We start from the raw sequence: 18,691 nt of genomic DNA, 5'->3' as shown, positions 1-18,691 counted from the left end.
CTAATACGTACGGTCATCGGCTAATACAACAAGGCCGCATAGAAACTTTACAAATTGTTGAGTTTGGTCGAAAATAACCGCGTACCGGGACTAAATATTCGCGTACGGTCTTTCTGTGTGCCCACGCTTCAGTGATAGCGCATGTGGCGTTATTGTTTATAAACAAATATTTCCAAAGTGCTGTAGGAGGAAATATACTTATTAAGCCTAGTTTTTGGTCCCTCTACTTCTCCGCGATCACTGCTGAAACTCAATTCGGCATGTTCCAGATGTGCTTCCGTATTACTCCCATCACGTCTGGATCCTGGGCCCATATTTGAGGCATCGCCTTGTAGAGTTGTAGAACGTTCGTGATTTCCTCTCCGGCCTTGACGTATATAACGCCACGTGCTTTCGATCGGATACAAATTTTCAGGCCACTGCAGAACCTCAACATCACAGCATCTTAAAAATGCTTCTTCAGCGATGGTGTCGTTATTTACGCTATTGTTAGAAGGCAGATCCTACAAACCCACGTGCAAATATTCAGTTCGAGTACGGAGATGAGTCTAATTTTTCTTGATTGATGAATGAACACATGATAGGATATTATGTGATGAGATGTATATGTCACACATTAAAGGATGGGCCAGTTTGTATTCATCTGCGCTATAAATCAGACTTAATTCATACGAGGGCGTATCCTAATGTGGATTTGCTCTGATATCCTTTCAGGTCGCTTTGAATGTCTTATGCACCTTTCTAAGGTGATACCATTCAACTATACATATGTAAATCTATGAGTTAAAGTGATATCAAGGTTCATTTCAACACCATACTGAATGATGCACGAATTTATGAGTGCACGCACGTTCTTCCTTTATATGCAGAATTAGCTATATAATATCCATTAGGTTGTTCGTTCCTTTATAGACAACAGATACGCTGAACGTTTTTCAGCGGTGTCCTGTCAGCGGCTATCTAAATTGCTGTAGGGCTAGATTCTTGAACAGAAACACTTTGCAGTATGTATGTCTCTATGACACCGCTAGTATGAGACGTTTAGCAACCAATCCTTCGCCCTAACTGTGTCCTTGTGTTACGGGCCGACTGTGTAAGTGGAACTTTCCTTTAGCAGTTCGGAAGAGCACACTGTTAGCTGCTTTTGAAGCTAAAGGCTTCAAGGCGTTGGGGTCTTTCCGTATCGCTGTCGTCTTACGTCGTCTGTTGCATTTGTTTTTTTCTCTTTGCATTCACTGGTATATTCTGTTTGTCTGTATGTGCGTCTATATTGGTCTTCACTGCATAGGACCTTTTGAAACAAGTCGAAACTACCACAAACGATCTCGTCATTATTCTGGATGATCTTGACGAGCTCAAGTGTCCCCCGTCGTCGCAAGGCTCGCTGCTGGGCTGGCTGCCGTGGACCCTACCGCTCAATGTGCACATCATCGTCTCGGTATCGTCGGCCTCATCGTCTATCATGAGCCTTCTAAAATCGCGTATCTCCTCATCTGATTCCTACGTACACATACCTGGTTAGTACAAGTAGAACAACTGCAAATTATATATTGTCAAAGTTGGTATGCGTTAGTAAAATCTGCCATTTTTTTTATATACAAATGATTTGGATTGTTTAAACATTGTAGTTTTGGAGAATATATATATATGTTTGACGTTTTATCTGCGCATAGATTTTTTAATGACTATGTATGATAAAATAACAGCTAGAAAAGCAGCTATATAACAATGACAAAAAGGTGAACTTTTTTCACGAGACTTTACTAGATGATCATTGGAACAGCAGTGATACCCAAATGAGATATTTTGAAAGGCTTAGCTAGACAGAATACTAAATAGAATAATAGCGGTTTTCGTTAGAAAGTAAAGAGCAAATATGACGCCGGTCAATAATCTGCCACTGTTTAACCGCGCTATTATTCGTACTCAGGTAGTGTACACATTTAGGGATGAATGCTTATTTAAGTTTCGATATAATGTATCAACCAGATAGGAAACTGGTATATCTTTCACGCCAACTTTACTACTGCTCCAAGCCTTAACTATATATCTCAATGGCCTTTACGCTTTATATATTTTCCTTAAGACTACAGAAAAAAAAAAAAAAACTAGATTTATCGAATGAAGAGATGAATGAAAATCCACTGCCTACGACTAACAACAAATGTCGCAGTCCTGCTGGGCACTGGGCAATTCAAAATGTCAGTGGAGACTGTAGACAACCGCAAAACTCGAATTTTCGCAATTAAAGCTCTGCTTATTTTGAACTACATTGACACCTCCGCGAATTTCTAGTAGGAGCTCTGTGTTTTATATAAAAGAAATTGCTATCTAACGCGTCTTGCAGATGACCCCGTTACCGACCCGAAACGGCTCTCTATCGCAAAGACTGCCATCAGTTGAGCTCTCAAGAGAGAAAGATATTATAGATTAGCTTCGAACGATATATATATATAGATAACCATATCAATTAGTAGCATACAGCCATCGGGCTATATAACTTGCAGTCGAATGCAAAGAAGCTACAGCCACCTCCACTTCAGCTCAGACGGTTAGAGAGGCTCATAAGAGACAATTAGAAAAGAGCTTGTTTCCGTTACAAGTTTCGTTGACAAGGTAAGTAACTTGATATGGCGGTAGAAACAACTGGCTAAGCGCCTCAATGATTGAGAACAGGGAGATTGTTTCGTTCATTGACTATATGCATCAGATTAATCGGGTTGGCGGTGATCAATGTACTAATTATACAATGAAACGAAAACAGTATTTAGATGCGATCAGAACGATCCATGGAAATCAGTTTAGTGTTCGCTCTCAAGCGATTAGCCGTACGCAACAGCTGTCTGGCAGACGTTCGCGCGGTCAGTAATGCAACTTACTCAGTCTCGCTTTTTGTCTGCTTGACTTCTCCGCCTACTCCTGGCGCCATTCTCTCTATGGTTCGCGCGTAGGGTGAAAATCCTTTGGCTTCCTTGCGTGTCGTAAAGCTATTTCGAATTCCGGACGGATGCCGAGCTGGCTCAAAGCTATTTCCTTCGACACACCCGCACGTCTTACAAGTATATCTTCTTAAGTCCTTCCAAATCCCTCCATGAGGTTTTCTCTAAGGACACACTACATAAAGGACAAACCAGTGTATAGAGTATTGAATTCGACGCTAACCAACAGGCCAACATTCCTGGAAAGTTCATTTCGAGAGAGGTAGATCGGAGACCACCTTGCTCTTCGCCTTCATTCGGAGGAACCTTTAAATGACTGTTACCGCGACAACCTTTGTGACTTCTGGTTTAAGAACAGATTATCACAGTACCGACAAACAGAAGGGTCGTTGAACGAACTTTACGTATGTGTTTTTATTTTGGAAGTTAATCGCTCTTTTCCAGTTACCAGCCGCTGATAAACTGAAAGCCAACCGGCTCTTGTAGTGTCGTCTGGCAGAACTTATATACAATCAATTGCATAATATTGCATTTATTAAGCAATCGACTAGGTTAATTTTATCATTAGAATTGAATGATTTGTTTTTCTTTGCTAACCTTACTATCCGTTGTAATAACATATTGGTTTATCGTTGCCGTTGCTTGCGCACCACCTCTACACTGCTTATGGTTGTACCCTTTGCACGTTCAGTGCTAACGGGTCCTGCGACGATGGCGATGCTACAGAGTTGTCTGAAGGACAGCGCTCGGTCGCTGACGCCGGAGCAGCAACATGCCGTTGCGACAGCCTTGGAGGCAGCGAACAACAGTTCGGCAACCGGCGTTGGAGGACCACTTTTTGTTCGACTTCTTTGCGAACGAAGCCGCCGTTGGCGTTCGTCCGATAGCGCGGCCGGTCTACGCGTACCTGCAAACAACGAAGCGCTCGTTTTCGAGTGCCTGGACAATCTTGAACAAAGGTACGTTGTTTTGAGTAAAGTACAGATGAAAAATTCCGAGTGTGGAATAAACCAACTAGAAAAGATCGCAAATTAGAAATACAGGGTACCATATTGAGTGCAAAGAGGACAGTGGCGCACATGCAGCTTCATAAACTCTCAGTTAACGTAGTGTAAATCAAATGGCCAACTGATACGCGATGTAGACTTTCATTAGGATCGATAACTAAGACGATGTTTCTGTTGTTTTTTTGTTGAAGACACTGAATTTGTAGGAGGCAACAAGGGAATATATGTGCTGTTGTGTATATATATATATATATATATATATACACATGCTTTCATAAAGCAAACTAGAAACACTAGACTTGATCGGATTTTAAATTTAAAAACTGTAGGATTTACCAGAAGAGCTGAATAAACCATTTTCGATATACCACAATTTTTGCTAAATAAAATAAAAGGGAAAAACATCAGTTGTCAACTGTAGTCCACATAAGCTCATGTTTGCTTCTGAGCCCTTGCACTCTACCGACCAGCTATCAGCTTAAAATTTACTTTCGTTGTATGTAGCATATTTCATCAAGATCATCTGACCCAAAAGTAGCCTGCTGATAGAATAAAGGAACACTTCCCATTGAAGTTATTACCAAGGCGGACAGTGTTTATGTCAGATGAGGGTCACACATGTAGCATATGCAAAAAAAAGATGTCTGTGACTGTTTAGATACAGTTTAGATTGAAATGCTTCACTTTGAACATATATATATATACGAATAGTTTGAAGAATCCAGCCTCAGTATAAGAACGGCATTGCTCGTCAAAATCCCCACTCATATCAAACGCTTTTTTTTTTTGCCTTCATATCATAGGCAGTCTGTGTCAGTCGATGGCAGTATTTTGATGAAAACGAACAGAAATTGAACCTAGAGCTGTCAAATGTTTACGTTTGAAAAGTAATACTTCTATGCAGATTCAGCTCAAGACTGTTTACCTACCGAGTATGCAATATAATTTGCCACCATGAAGTTTTGGGCAGGGCAATATAAATATGGCTGTTCTAGCTTGCTTGGCGATACGTTTGTGGATTGGCCTAAACTTGCAATGATTACCGATAACATCAGAAAATGTCCCCAAATAGTGTTAGACGATGGTCGAATCAAAAGCTGGAAAAATAGCAGAGGCTCGAACCACATTGCAAGAACGCGGGCACAAAGTAGCTGACCGCTCATTTAAAACCAAAGAAACAGTCAAATAAATGTTCAAGGGCCGTCCGAAGCAGTCTAGGTAGATAGATTGAAGTTTTGGCAGCAGCCTACGAATAGAGTCGGCTCTGTACGGCGTGAAGCCTCTTCCATCGACCATGTAAATGGTGGCGACCGTTTCGAAGACAGTCCGAGGTTATGTTAAGCGTCTATCTTGAAAACGGGGTCTGCTTGACAAAGTTTTGCAAAAATTGCAAAAAAATTACCGTACTTTTAGGTGTTGTTTCACCATAACAACGTACCGTCTAATGCGTTACTAGTCCTCAGGACAAAAATTTACCGGAGTTCAAGCTTATTAACTACCTACCATACTCACCAGGTCTGGCCCTTAGTCGCTTCTTGCTGCTTCGAAGATTCGCTGGGAAACGTGTATAGATTCACAAAGAGACTACGCTATAAACTAAACACTGCATTGGACGTAAAAAGGATTTGTTTCTATGCTAGGCTCGAAACACTTCAATTTGCCCACGTATATATATATATATATGTAGGCAAGCTGAGTTCAAAAGAAATGTATATACGTCTACGTATTATAGTGACAACGTACTAATACGGGTACAAATGCTCGTTTCGATATAATTGTAGCGACAGAAATGCCCAAAGCCCAAGAAATACGTACATATTGCACTGCTTCATTTGTTATGATTACAGGCTCAAGCTTATGATGACGAATCGAATTTAATATCCGTGGTCCAAATGAGATGCCGTATCATGAATATAGAGAGATATCGATAGAATATCGGCTACCCCCAAACGTCGCCGCACTATAGGAAAATTCTTACGTCTTACCTTAGCGTTGAACTGCACAACTTTTCGTGTTTACCGAGACTATAGCCAAGCTGGGAAACTCACAGGCAGGGATCGTATAGATTAAACAAACGTTTCTGAGGTGTCCTTTCACCAGCCGTCTATAAAATTTAGCAAAATATGCTAGAGAGACAGAGAGAACAGAGTAAGAGGTACACAGATTTGATGTATTTACACCACATGATATAGTCGCTAGGTTTTGTACGATTAGTACATGATTTTTGTGATTAGACTCTCGCCAAAGGTTTTCTATTTAATAATGTATCGCACATAGCAATACAAAAAGTCAATCTTTCGTAAAGTCAGAAGAAAATGCGTTAGTTGATAAAATACGTAATGCGGCTATTATTGAAGCTGCCTAACAACACCGCTTGGCCTACAGCCATTTTCATGATAAGCTCCATTTACAATGGGGCTTGTTGTCCAGGAAAGAAAATTGAAGAAAGGGAGTTTCATAGCGCAGATATAAGCTTCAGTGCAGCCCATTGCATTGTCTATCAAGATCGCTAAAATAGCATTATCTTTCCCGGGTATATGCGATAGCTAAGTTCACAGTAATTTCCGTCCTGAGATAATGGAAGCAGGGCTATCTCAAAGCAATTCGGTCGATCCCGGCAACCGTTCTGAGTTCAGTACTGACATCAGATTTGATTTAAATTATGTAGACGTCACCGTCAATCTCACTTTAAGTCTAGCCTTTCGTGTCCAGCACGTCTATCGCGTGTGTCGCTGACTCGAAACTTATTTTAGCTGTTTGTAGCCATTGTGAAAGGACCTATTCCTACTACTCGTGCTTTTGTCCTACCTTGTACGGCCTATGAAAAATTCGGTAGCTGATAGCAAGCAGTTAGCCAGCAGTATCCGAGCTCTAAAGAAGGTAGGTGATTCCTAGTAGGCGTCTCATTCGTGCGTCGAATGGGCGCAGTGCCGCTGGGTGAAATACTTCCCTGCGGTGGAACTTTCAGTTGACACGAAAAATAGTATTAGCAGCCGGGAGAGACGACAAAATAAGGAACGAAGGAAAAAAACACGCCTGACTGGCTTAAGTCCAAGGAGCTTCTCATATGCCGGATAGAAGGGCGACAAGATATCGTCCGGTCGAGCGGCGGCGGCTGCTGCCAACATGAGCTGGCAGCAGCAACGGTAGACCGAAAACACTAGACAGAACCGTCTGCTTAATTCGACTCGTATTTTCTTACGCCTTGCATTCTGTTTGGCGCAGTGGTACACGTTTTTTTTTGGGTCGCCATAATTTCAATGACCAGTCTAGTGTCCGCTTAAATAGGCATTTGCATATCAATCAATGAGATAGCTTAATGATAATCTAGTCAGACCGTTATATCCTATTTCGTTTCCCTGTTGTTTAGTAGGAAAGGTCGGGCCAAATTTACGGTCGGTGAACAGAGCTCGTCTATCTCAATGGGGTGTCACCAAACAATTTCTTATGAAGCGTCTTGCTTCACGTGCAGCATATGTCTATGTGGGAAGTTTTTACAGATAAGCGGCTCGCGTCCTTAGGTATTGTGCAGATGACCCGAAGTTAGAACGGATTGTCTAATCTATGTTGAGTCAAGTAAATGCTAATATTCTACATGTTGCAAGATAATATTTAACATTATCGAATACATGATTACATTACAGATATGGACTTCAACCAGTGCGGCGAATTTGTTCGTTCCTTGCGTGTACTAGCTACGGTTTCCGCGAACCGGAGCTTATGGAGCTCCTGCAGACCACTGACTGCGAGCCACACCGCCTGCCACTAACCTGGATAGCTATTAAGAAAGAACTCGGTAAATATAATAGATACTTAAAATCCAAATACTATCGATACAGCACACAATGGAACGGTTTCATTTGTAAGTTATAAAGCACGGAAAGGGACACCTATTAGGCTCAGTCACAAGGTTACGTAGCAGGTGCTCACGCCGTTCCAGGCATCATTCACCTGAAGAAAATTATCTTCCAACGCCTACGATATTATTTCATAAAACAACGTTGATATCGTATACGCCGTATTAGCATGCGCACGCATGGTAATAATAATAACGATTATAATATTTGTCGAAAACGGAATTTTATATTCGCTATATTATCTATGTCACCATGTGGCAATTCTGTAGAAACTTAGCCTACATTTGATATGTAGCCGTCCTCAATAGTTGGGTAAAAAATTTCTTTGATATGACCGTTCGAGATACAGGCCTGAGTACCTAAGTAATGATCACTTTCTGAGAAAATCATTTTCATATGAGCTACAACAGCAGCAGCTAATAAGGTAATGTAGGACAAACTTTGAGCTCTTGCACAGAGAGAGTGAACGCTTCTCAGTTTGCCCTGCCTATCGCTTGACCTTTTGCTCAAGCCTTTTTCAGACCAATGATTGGCCCTAACCAAAATTTCCTACACAACAAATATTGCCCATTGACGGACACAAAAATATCTATCTTTTCCGCGGCTTATTTTATCATTTAATCATACAATTTCGCTATTTCCATGGTAAAGTGATACAACAAAATGATGGATGTGCTTTCCAGATTATGATAAGAAAACTAAACATTGCGCAATATATCTATATAACTGAAGTATCCTCATCCTAACTTCAAAAGGTTTTATCTGCAGCTGCCAGCTGAAGTTCGTCAAAGCAGCGTCGAGCGCGACATTAAACGTCAAACTGTTTAGAAAAACTTAGTATTAATATAGCGGCATATTGAAATGTAAAACTTACTCGAACCGCATACCACTCAAGTTGTCCCACGAAGGCAAGAAGTTGCACTTTCCTCAATTTTAGGATGGGTTTAATGAGTGTTTGATAGATATAAAAAAAAAAAAACAAGGCTTCGTCGGATTGTTTACAAACGCGGAATAATGGGCCGTCTTGTGGGTTAACTTTGTTTCCAAGCTAAACACGTACAACAACACACACACGCATCATTTAGCTACATTGCCGTCGACTACTAAGTATTATTTATAGAGTAGAAATAATTAGATGAGCTGCGAGCTTACTCATAAATTTCCCTATATACTTTCCCTAGCATCGATTTTGTTGGCTTGCCTTGATGGGTCTTCATGAGCAGTTACAATTCAAAACATTCTTAATAATTGTGCGTCTGTCATGAATTATGTACGTATGATTCGATTCGGGCCATGCGTTTAAAGTTTTATAGAAATAAAATACCGAAACTATAACACGATTCATATATTGGTATGATGTTTTTTTACATGTGGTTCCAATGGAGTCCAATTTTTGACTCACTCTAATTGATTGAGCCCGAATTTTAACAGCTAAAACAGCTAAATGTCAACGTTTACCGCAAAGCAAGATGTAGCTAACCAAAAAAGTTGACGGATCAAACCCGTCATGTTGTGAGCACGACTGTACACGAAAGCCAAACTCAAAAGCCTTAATTTAATGAGTTACACGCTTATATTTGCTGCTATCTAATTGTTATCGTCACGACGATTATTGTTACTTCGAGTTCAATCTACCGTTGCTACTACTACTGATATTATTGCTAGACAAGAAAAGTACGTCGATTCGTGCACGGCACGCGACGATCGATTGTGTGTGCCGATGTTAGCCGAAGCTAGCAAAGGCCCATGAAATAAACCGAATATTCGATGCCTGGTCCTCTCTGTTTGCATACGCAATCGATCACACATCGTCGAAAACCGCCAAGGATGGCCTAGAGGTTTCATCGTTACGGTGATACTTGAGAACACTCGGAACGTACCCTACCGTGGATCACTGTCCGTCAATGAATTAGCAATGCAGTAGGAGACTAATTTTCAATTGGATGCATTTCTTCGAACACGGATCTCTTTCCTACATGCTTAATTTTTTTTTTTGCCTGTTGATCATATACTGGCGCAATTGTACAAAATGTATTTTTTTCGCAGGAGCGATAGCTGTATTATTCAGTTCGCAAAGTGTATGTCGAAACATTAACGCTTATTGTAAGAGATTACTGGAAAAAGTGGATTAAACATGCTTGTTGTTACAGGCATGTTCAACTGTCTTGGTATCCATGTGCAATGGCCGAGCTGTACCATGCACATGAGCAGATAGAGTTGTCCGGGTACTCAAAGGTAGCAAAATACTAAGCTATTTTGAAGCATCTCTGCCCCAGATAGATTCAACAGATATCCATTACCCGACATCGCCCTCGGTCGCACGCTGAATGGCATGCGACTCTTCTATTATTTATCCAATGCAAGAAAGGATTGGACGTAGCATCTCAACCAGCGGAACACACCAGAGATAAATAGAGTTCAATCTATCTTACCAACGCAGTATATCATGTCGTTTAAAATACACATTAGGCCTTTCTTTACTAAGAGCACCATTATGATACACCGCTTTTATTTTTTAGCCATACATAAGTAACGCCAATCGATAAATTGAGTACGATTAGTTGAACTCAAAGTGCCTGCTGTTGTTTGTTTCCATTGAGTATTACACATACTTTTCATATGGTAATTGCAAACCTGAGTTTTTCTTTCCTAGTTAAAATTATTATTATTCATTTTCTCGGGGGACACGTGTGCACGTTGAGGAGTACAAGCAGAATATCGTTTTAGGTAGGTAGAGTGAAGTAAGACGACACGGTCAATTGTTTATGTGTTCTTAAATTATCGTTTATATTTGAATAAGGTACCAGAAATGATGCAGCTGGAGTACTTCATTTTTTGGCCGCCTCCCTGGGAAGCCGGTAGTCTTTTAATGGTCACTAGCTCGCTAAACTAGTTCGTGAATCCAAAGAAAGCATTGAGAGTATCAGTTCTCATGAATGAGTTTTTGAGAGTATTGAAAATACTGACCTTGGCCCAACCAATACTGAAGTACGTCAAATGCGCCATAAAGGCGCCGTTAAGTTACGAAGGGTGCATTCTATTTAAAGATATCGATCTCCGTTTTTCAGGCTCACTATTAAAACGATGTTACGTTGACTGTCGATCGTACATCCAGTGGAGTCACCGTTGCATCAGTCAATGTATTAAAAATAGGTACGTGTACCGCGCACTTTTAAATAATAATAATAAGCTTCTACATATATATACGTTGTTTCTTGCGGTTTCCGTGGACGACGCCGGCAGTTACAACATGTTGTTTAGCATCTTACTGATTAGCTCGGGCAGGTGTTATAGAACAAACGATGCAACTGGTGGCGAAACACAACATCGTTGAAGTTTATCAAACATTTAAAGTAACAAAACTTTAGCATTGCCATCACTGTCGCAAAAAAGGCGTCCGAAAGCTAGCTTGTAACTGGATTACAGAAATATACGGGAGAAAGTAGCAGAAAGAACAAAAGACACCAAATCAGTGCTAGAAATAGTTGGAACTTAGAGAACGTGCTAGTGGTTTAAATGGGCATGTATAAGACCTGCTCGTTTCTCATGTCTGATGCAAACAACAGCCAGCTGTTGTCGCTCAGCCAAGCCCAGTCGGTTCGACCCTCGTAAACAACAAGCTGATCGATCCTTGACAGCTCGCTGTGGATCGAGAAGTCTGACAAGGTATAAGGGGCGGGCACCGCCTGATCCCTGTCCAGCGCAGTAGTAGAAGTCGCACTAAGTTAACGGAAAGGATAGGAAAGTAGTTGATGCCAAGGGACTCGACTAGAGAGACTTTCGATGGCGCAAAGAAAGAGTTCGAGGTATCAAATGTCGCATTTGGACCTTCCTCCTTCTTTTCTTTGGAGACGAATTATACGCTTGGATAGACTAACCGGGAACTGTCAAATCTTGCAGGTCATCTACCACTAGGGTGCGTCGAAAGCTTTTTCTACCGCCACGTTTCAAAAACTTTCGCCCAGCTGATTTGCACAGTTTTCTGTAACAACAACAATAACACAAGCAATGAACCGTCGAAGCATGAAGAAATACAAGAACCATTGATTTTATCTCCTGTGTTTAGGACGTCCTGTGAGCCGTTCAGTCTCAATCTCAGAACTCCCGAATTCCCCTTTCTTCTTTCTTCTTCGCTGCTATCACAGTTGCTTGCTACAGAAGTAGACCGGCCGCAATCGAATTGAAAGCCGATGAAAAGCCAAGGAGGAGTAACTAAGCGAACCGGCAATGAACTAACTGCAAAAAGAATTGCTTGTTTTTCGAGAATGGGTATGAAAGAAACTTTAGTTTCTTTTAAACTAAAAACTTTTAAAAACACAACCAGACCACTAAGCAGAAGTGGCTGTCTTTACGAATGCGTGACCCTCAGCAGCCAATTACTATAGTCACAGTGAAGCCAATGACATCTGTGCTCCTATAATCAATACATTCCTTTTCCATACTAATGCCCGTCACTTATCTAATAAAGAGTAAAAATTTCGTAAAAACACTACGAATAAAAGGAAGGTTTAAAAATAAATTTAAGACAATTAAAAATCATATTATGAAATCCTGATTAGTTACACCTAACTTCTGATTTGTTTGCCGGATACAGATTATGTTTAGAGATGGTAAATTTAATAGACTCAAAAAATGTGTACATTACAAGAGAAATAGAATGCAACAAAAACCCTTCCCTTATTCTCACGACGTCAACTGAACACTCAAGTTACGACGCACTATTTATTCTATACTATAGCCATGTGACCGTAAAACCTGATTTATTTGAAAGGAAGCCCATCTAAAAAGGCCAAAAACCTCTATGAACATTAAGTCGGCTGAGATTTGGCAGGCTAATGGTAGGCACCTTGTGGTCTAGGTTCGAAGCAGGGCATAGACATACGGCTCGCTTCGTGCTGGCAGGAGCTAGCGGGCCATGTATCTGTCTTATGGAACGCCTAACGGCGATACCGGTCGTAAAATTCGAAACACAGAGGCCAACGGCGCAGTAAATACGAGAAAAAAAATCTTTTCCACAATATATGAGACGTGTCAAATTTGATGTAAAATGAAAGGATAAAAAGAACGAACAGATGATGAATAAAGGAAACATAATGCAAGCATAATATTGTTAATTATAGATGTTTACCCGTCCGTTCCTTCGTATGCCTATTTAAAGATATCTTTCCGCCGGCACAGACCTGCGCAGCTGTCATGCAGAGCTGGGCGCCGCTTTCCATATGGGGTTTCTGGCGCAAAAGGAGGATAAAGCTGGAGTTCTCGGCAATTTGTATGACGATGTGGGAAAATCGAAACGAAGAGACGACTGGTCCGACATTCTGCGCGAAGTCGATGAAACCTGGATGCATCTTCTGCAGGGTGGTTAGTATAATGTGCTCATAACATTGTATGTTGTATTGAGCTTGTTATATATATATATATATATATATATATATATATATATTCGTAAATAATATTGTGAGGGAAGGGAAGCTTCGTACGGTAAATAAATCATATTGTTAAGCTTGAAAAATTAATCCATTTATCCTTACAGAGTATACTCTCATCATATAGGTAATGTTTTGTTGGCTATCGTAGCGATTTTAGACACATCTATAATTGATGCATTTACCAAATGGTAGATTCGTGCGAAAGACGGATCAATGATATGACCCCCGAAGTGTTTTTCGCAGAAATTGAATATGGTGGTTAGCACATTATTGCTTAACTTAGATGAACTCACGCAGTGATTTGTTTCTCTCTTTATTGTTCTAAATAGTGCAAAAAAATACGTTGAAGTTTTTTGTGTGGAGGCTCAAGCTAATTGCCGTAATACTCACTAAACTCTACAGCCCTAAACCTGATAATGGACTTGAATTTTTCGAGTATTAGAGATACTCGAAAAATTCAAGTCGACTATAGCACTAAATGGAGCATTTATATCTACTTAGGGAATAGTTTCTCATCTTTGTCATTGGAGCTCTGATACACACAGAGGCACGTTTGCAAAGGCAAACGCGTAAACTAATTGTCTATACTACTCGTATAATACTGTAGTGCCGTAATTACGTAAGTGTATCTATGGGTTTTGCCTGAGATTATGCATTCGATCCGAGTGACTCGAGTAAATAACGCTAACATCGGTCGATGAAACGGGACCTCGTTTATGTAAATCTCCCTTTTTGACCTATTCGATCCTAGTTCTTTACTGGTAGTTGATACGAGAAGTACGGTAGGGCCACAATGGTGATCAGGCCTTGCGATATCAAATATGTACATTTCTCATATGGAGGGTATTAAAAGCGAATCAAACAATCCCAACGCTAGATCCTACAATGATTATTTAGTTAGAGCCAAAACGTCATTATGATTTTAGCGAATATATGCGACGCAGGATGTCACAAGCGACAAAAAGTCAAGGGAATAATTTGGCCTAGTTTCACAGACCCGACGTAACCATCACTATTTCGAACAAGTAGCACGGCCTATAGGAATAAACCATATAACATACAAGGCTATCTAAAACATCACGAAATAAATAGTCTCTTGAGAGAAAATAAGGATGCGTTTCAAAACAAACGACATGTATACATGAGTGGCCTCAGACAGGAACTTATGCTCTATAGTTATCCGCTCGCACGATAGAGATTCTCCAGTAACTACATACATTTTGCCGGCTGTTCACTGTGCTTAGTGCGGGGTCAGTCATTTTTACGGGCACATTTTTCTGTGCAAAGAATACTTACAGCATCGAGTCTCGAAGAAACAGGCAGGAGAATATCATCAATATGTTAGATAGTAAGGCTGCACCCAGAGGACAAAAGTAAACTTGAAGTTAAGTTGGGTTCTTGCGCTGCAAACTTGGCAGGTTATAGCCCATTTTTTGCACGTAAGCCACTCCCAATATGTTTTTATCCGAACGGGGCTTCGCTGCTGTGCAGACAGTAGCTTCGCTAGTCATTCGCCAAGCGAAGAAGAAAAGAATCTCTTCCCAGTTATAGATTTACAATAGCTTACCGAATCGAAACAAGTTAGGAAAGCAGCTTCCTCATTTATGTCAGAGTAGAATACGACAAAAAATTTCATGGAAAATATTTCCTTTTCTGTATTACACCACAATTAAAGCACAAATTGAAACAATGAAAAATCATATAGCTGGTAAATACACACACACACACACACAACCACTTGCTGAACAATTTATATAGATAACAAATACCCACGGAAGTTCTATTTAGTGCGCGTCATCGCCAGGGAAAAATGGTAAAATTTCATATAATATATGTGCGGTATATGGGCTTTAGTCTATCGTTTCATATTGTCCATGGTGAAAAACCTTATGCGAGCGCTGAATCTGAGATGTAGGCTTCGTTAGTAGTGCCTAATGATTCATTTATAGTAACAGACACAGGGAGGCGACCTACCTAACTCAATATTCAATAGTCTGATTCGCTGAAAGAGCAATGAGATGGCCGGGGAAAGAAACGACGAGGGCACGTGGCATCTATATGGGGCAGTGTGGAGCATGAAAAGGCTCCAACTGGCTGCGACACCGTGAACACAACAGCCATAGAGCCATAAAACGGCAGTCATAGAGGAATATACTCAGATACACGCCCTGCACTTGATGAACAGGAATATTTAAGTATGGACGATCCGTGGGCAGTTGAACCAACTGAGTAAGCGGGTCAGAGACTCAGGCTCAACGTTGTTATTCGAAAAAGGACCATTGTGCTCAGGCGTATCAAGGTAATTGAAAAAAAATCAGTCGAAGACAACATGCGCGATACCGAGAAGAACCAGTGCCTCAAGGAGAAACAAAATTATCATAAGATGGAAAAACCAATCAATGAAGTACGGATTTGCCATATAGAGCTGTTTTCCACAAATAACGTATTTAGAAAACGAAGAAAGAACGTTTCTTAGGAACTTTGAATGCAAGCATTGAAGCTAAAAACGCAGAACGAGTCGAGGGTAATACCGTAAAGTTTCCAGGCAGTACCGTCCCTAAAATGAATAGTCGCTGTTTTAACCGGATTTTTACACGGCATACAAAATCACAAACAAATAGTAATAACAATCAAATACTATACTCGTCATCCAGAAATAGTGCAACACTTGCCCTATGCGCATCCGACAGATTTGAAAGCACAGTAATCTTCGAAAGGATTATGCGAAAAATCTACTACATTTGAAACTACTACTACAAAGCGCTACCGCAACATATTTTTATATGCTCGTCTCTTCAACGAAGCCACGTTTGCCTGTGCAAAATGGCCGGATTACGTCATGTACCCTGCACCTTAATCTTAGACTTGACGCTCCTTTTCTGTCTCTTTATTTTGTATCTTGTTCATGATGAGCTAGATTGGTTTTCTAGTTGACAAGCATACACATACTTTAGAGGCTGCAATTTGATTTTGTGCCATGTATTGAGCTTTTGTTTCATCCTGACGGCGGCCTTCCAGAGCGCCGACAGTTTCTCGACAGCCGGCTGATTCAGACAGACAAATAGGCACAGTCCCCATTTGAAAGCTAGATTCAGCTTTACAATTGTGTTGGGTTTCGGTGCCAGCGAAGCGTATGCAAGCATATGTTCTTTGAGCTATTGAGGACTAAAAGTGTGGCGTTTCGAAGAAAAACGTATGTAGAACCAGGCGACCGCGTTCTACAGATGAGGGGGTAAACGAGATAAAATTTCTCCGACTACCAATGGTAAGATTTTTAATAAATCAAATGACATTTCCCAAAGATCGTTTGTCAAAAAATGGAACGTCGCTTAAAAAGCTTTTAGCTTATTGTTACGAGAATCCTATAGGCACAAGAGAAAACAGCATTTTCTGTGTTTCTATATGCGCACATCTTTTTCAATATTACTAGAAGCAAATAAAAAGAGCATTCTTTTAATAAATGCATTGTAGTAGTAATAGAGCTGACCTAACGTCTTGGACTGAACTCTGCTTTTCGCGGCCATACCGCATAAGTTGGCACTTAAAGCATTTTACATAAATGTTCAAATCGTCCTCGTACGCGCGTCATTGTGAAACGGACCGGGTAACGTTTCGACATCGTCGAACACGGACAGATGCGGCGCCAAATTTCGAAAGATTCGTTAGCATATGCCGCAAGCAAGCGTGGCAGAACGTCGTTTACAATAGAAAGTAGCTGTAGAGAAGATCGAATCGTATATTTGGCCTCTGCAGGTTATTGTACTTACTGAAAGTTGTCACGTAAGCGTAGGTTTATGTGAAATTGTCCAACTGAGTACCTACCTAGCGATGCTTCCGAAAAGGAAGACAGCTTGAATGATGCATTCGGTCCTTTATCACATACAGTGCTTTCACCTCCAAGGAAATTTTACCCCGTGCTTTTCCCGATTGTTTCCACATATTGCCAAATTGCCCTGACTGTAATTTCGTGTACATATGGTGTTACCATTATGCTGGCAGCTAGCTGTTTCAAGTAACGCCTAACGGCTTGCCCGAACCACGAAACATATAACACTATATATAACATATATAAAGCTCTTACTGATATCATCATGTTTTTCGTGTACCACAGACTTGCCCCCATGTTGAACTGTGCTGCTATTGAAACTAATCGTTTCGACAATATCCAGACATAGGGAATCAGAAGTAACCAGTATGTAGGAATATTCACTTCTTGGTTTAATTAAGTTAGAGCTTAATCTTAGCTTGAGAATGTTTTCGTTTGTCTAAAAGTGACTGCCAGTACATTTTGTTGTGGATGCAAAAGATTACTGTGCGAATGTGTGTGTTAAATTTACGACACAAAGAAGATATTATACTGCGGGTTACATACAGGAAATAACATTTCCTTAGTTCACACAAGGCCTGTACATAATATATCATATTTGACGCAAATCCGATTATGTTGCACATATTAAGAACGTATTTTTACCCGGTCTATATACATATGTCTATTAGTGTTAGCTTTGTACGTACGTCTGAAAATGTATAATCTAGAAAGACGCAATAATATCGAGAACTGTCCTGCCAGCAATGCTGGAACCACATAAAAGGGATTATGACCGCGTGCCGACAGAAAACTACAAATATACTAGGTTATTGTTTCCTCTTTGAAGATCAGTTATTTCAGAATTGCAGTGAATATTATTCATTAAACCTACTCGCTGCTACTGGCAAATTGCTAGAGATACAGAACCGCGTAGAAAAAAATGGGCGCAGCAGTTACTTTGCCCGAACTTTGCCTGAAAGCCACTATATTTTTGAGTAGAGGAAATTTTATGCCATATAACGACCCTAAATGAACGCGAGTCGTGCAACGAACGCTTCTCGGTACTCTGTGCTTATGGAAATACGGACAAATGACTTGCCGCTTAGAAACACGAAAAGCGCATACAGAAGCATAGCGTACCCCAAAACAATGGCACGGTTTTGATATGGTTGGTTATTGGAGGAGGTTTTAGGAAGTTAAGCATCTGACAGCGTGTTCCCCCAAGGCGATTCCTGTCAGTACTCGTTGCTAAGCTGACCACATGGAGTTGACCCGATGTTTTTGGCCAGATCGTGCGCTCTGCATGAATAATGAGATTATAGAGACAGCCTTCGTCTCTGTCTAGTAAAATGCGAACTCAGAAACCACTCGCAGAAATGACACCTTAATTATATATAGATGATATTTCGTCCAAGCATGTAAAAAAAATCGCGTTAACCATCTACATGTCATCTAGCACTAGTGATCTGAAGCAACCCCGATTCTTGGAGCAGCCCCGTAAGAGGGGATCAACGTATTGTCGATGCGTGAGGTTAGCTAAAAAAAAAAGCAAAAATTATATCTTCTACGTGACTAGTCACTGTTGCTGCAATAGCATATTTCATGTACGGAATGAAATTACCACAATGACTCAATATTTAATAGGCAGTCA

General features: G+C 40.6%; 1 protein-coding gene across 19 annotated transcripts in view; it reads left to right on the top strand.

The window, feature by feature from the left end:
* Window positions 1-18,691, top strand: part of LOC111243631 (protein qui-1-like) — a 233,249-nt gene that overhangs the window by 167,878 nt on the left and 46,680 nt on the right. For all 19 annotated transcript variants that reach the window (XM_086977569.1, XM_086977526.1, XM_086977574.1 and 16 more), the window contains 5 exons: window positions 1,289-1,517; window positions 3,631-3,898; window positions 7,591-7,742; window positions 10,872-10,956; window positions 12,962-13,164. In XM_086977569.1, coding sequence (XP_086833695.1) covers window positions 1,289-1,517; window positions 3,631-3,898; window positions 7,591-7,742; window positions 10,872-10,956; window positions 12,962-13,164 — 937 coding nt within the window. The remainder of the gene's footprint in view (window positions 1-1,288; window positions 1,518-3,630; window positions 3,899-7,590; window positions 7,743-10,871; window positions 10,957-12,961; window positions 13,165-18,691) is intronic.

This window comes from Varroa destructor, unplaced genomic scaffold, assembly GCF_002443255.2.
Source record: "Varroa destructor unplaced genomic scaffold, Vdes_3.0 BEIS01000001.1, whole genome shotgun sequence".
NCBI classification, from domain to species: Eukaryota; Metazoa; Arthropoda; class Arachnida; order Mesostigmata; family Varroidae; genus Varroa; species Varroa destructor.
This window is presented reverse-complemented; position numbering and strand designations above follow the sequence as displayed.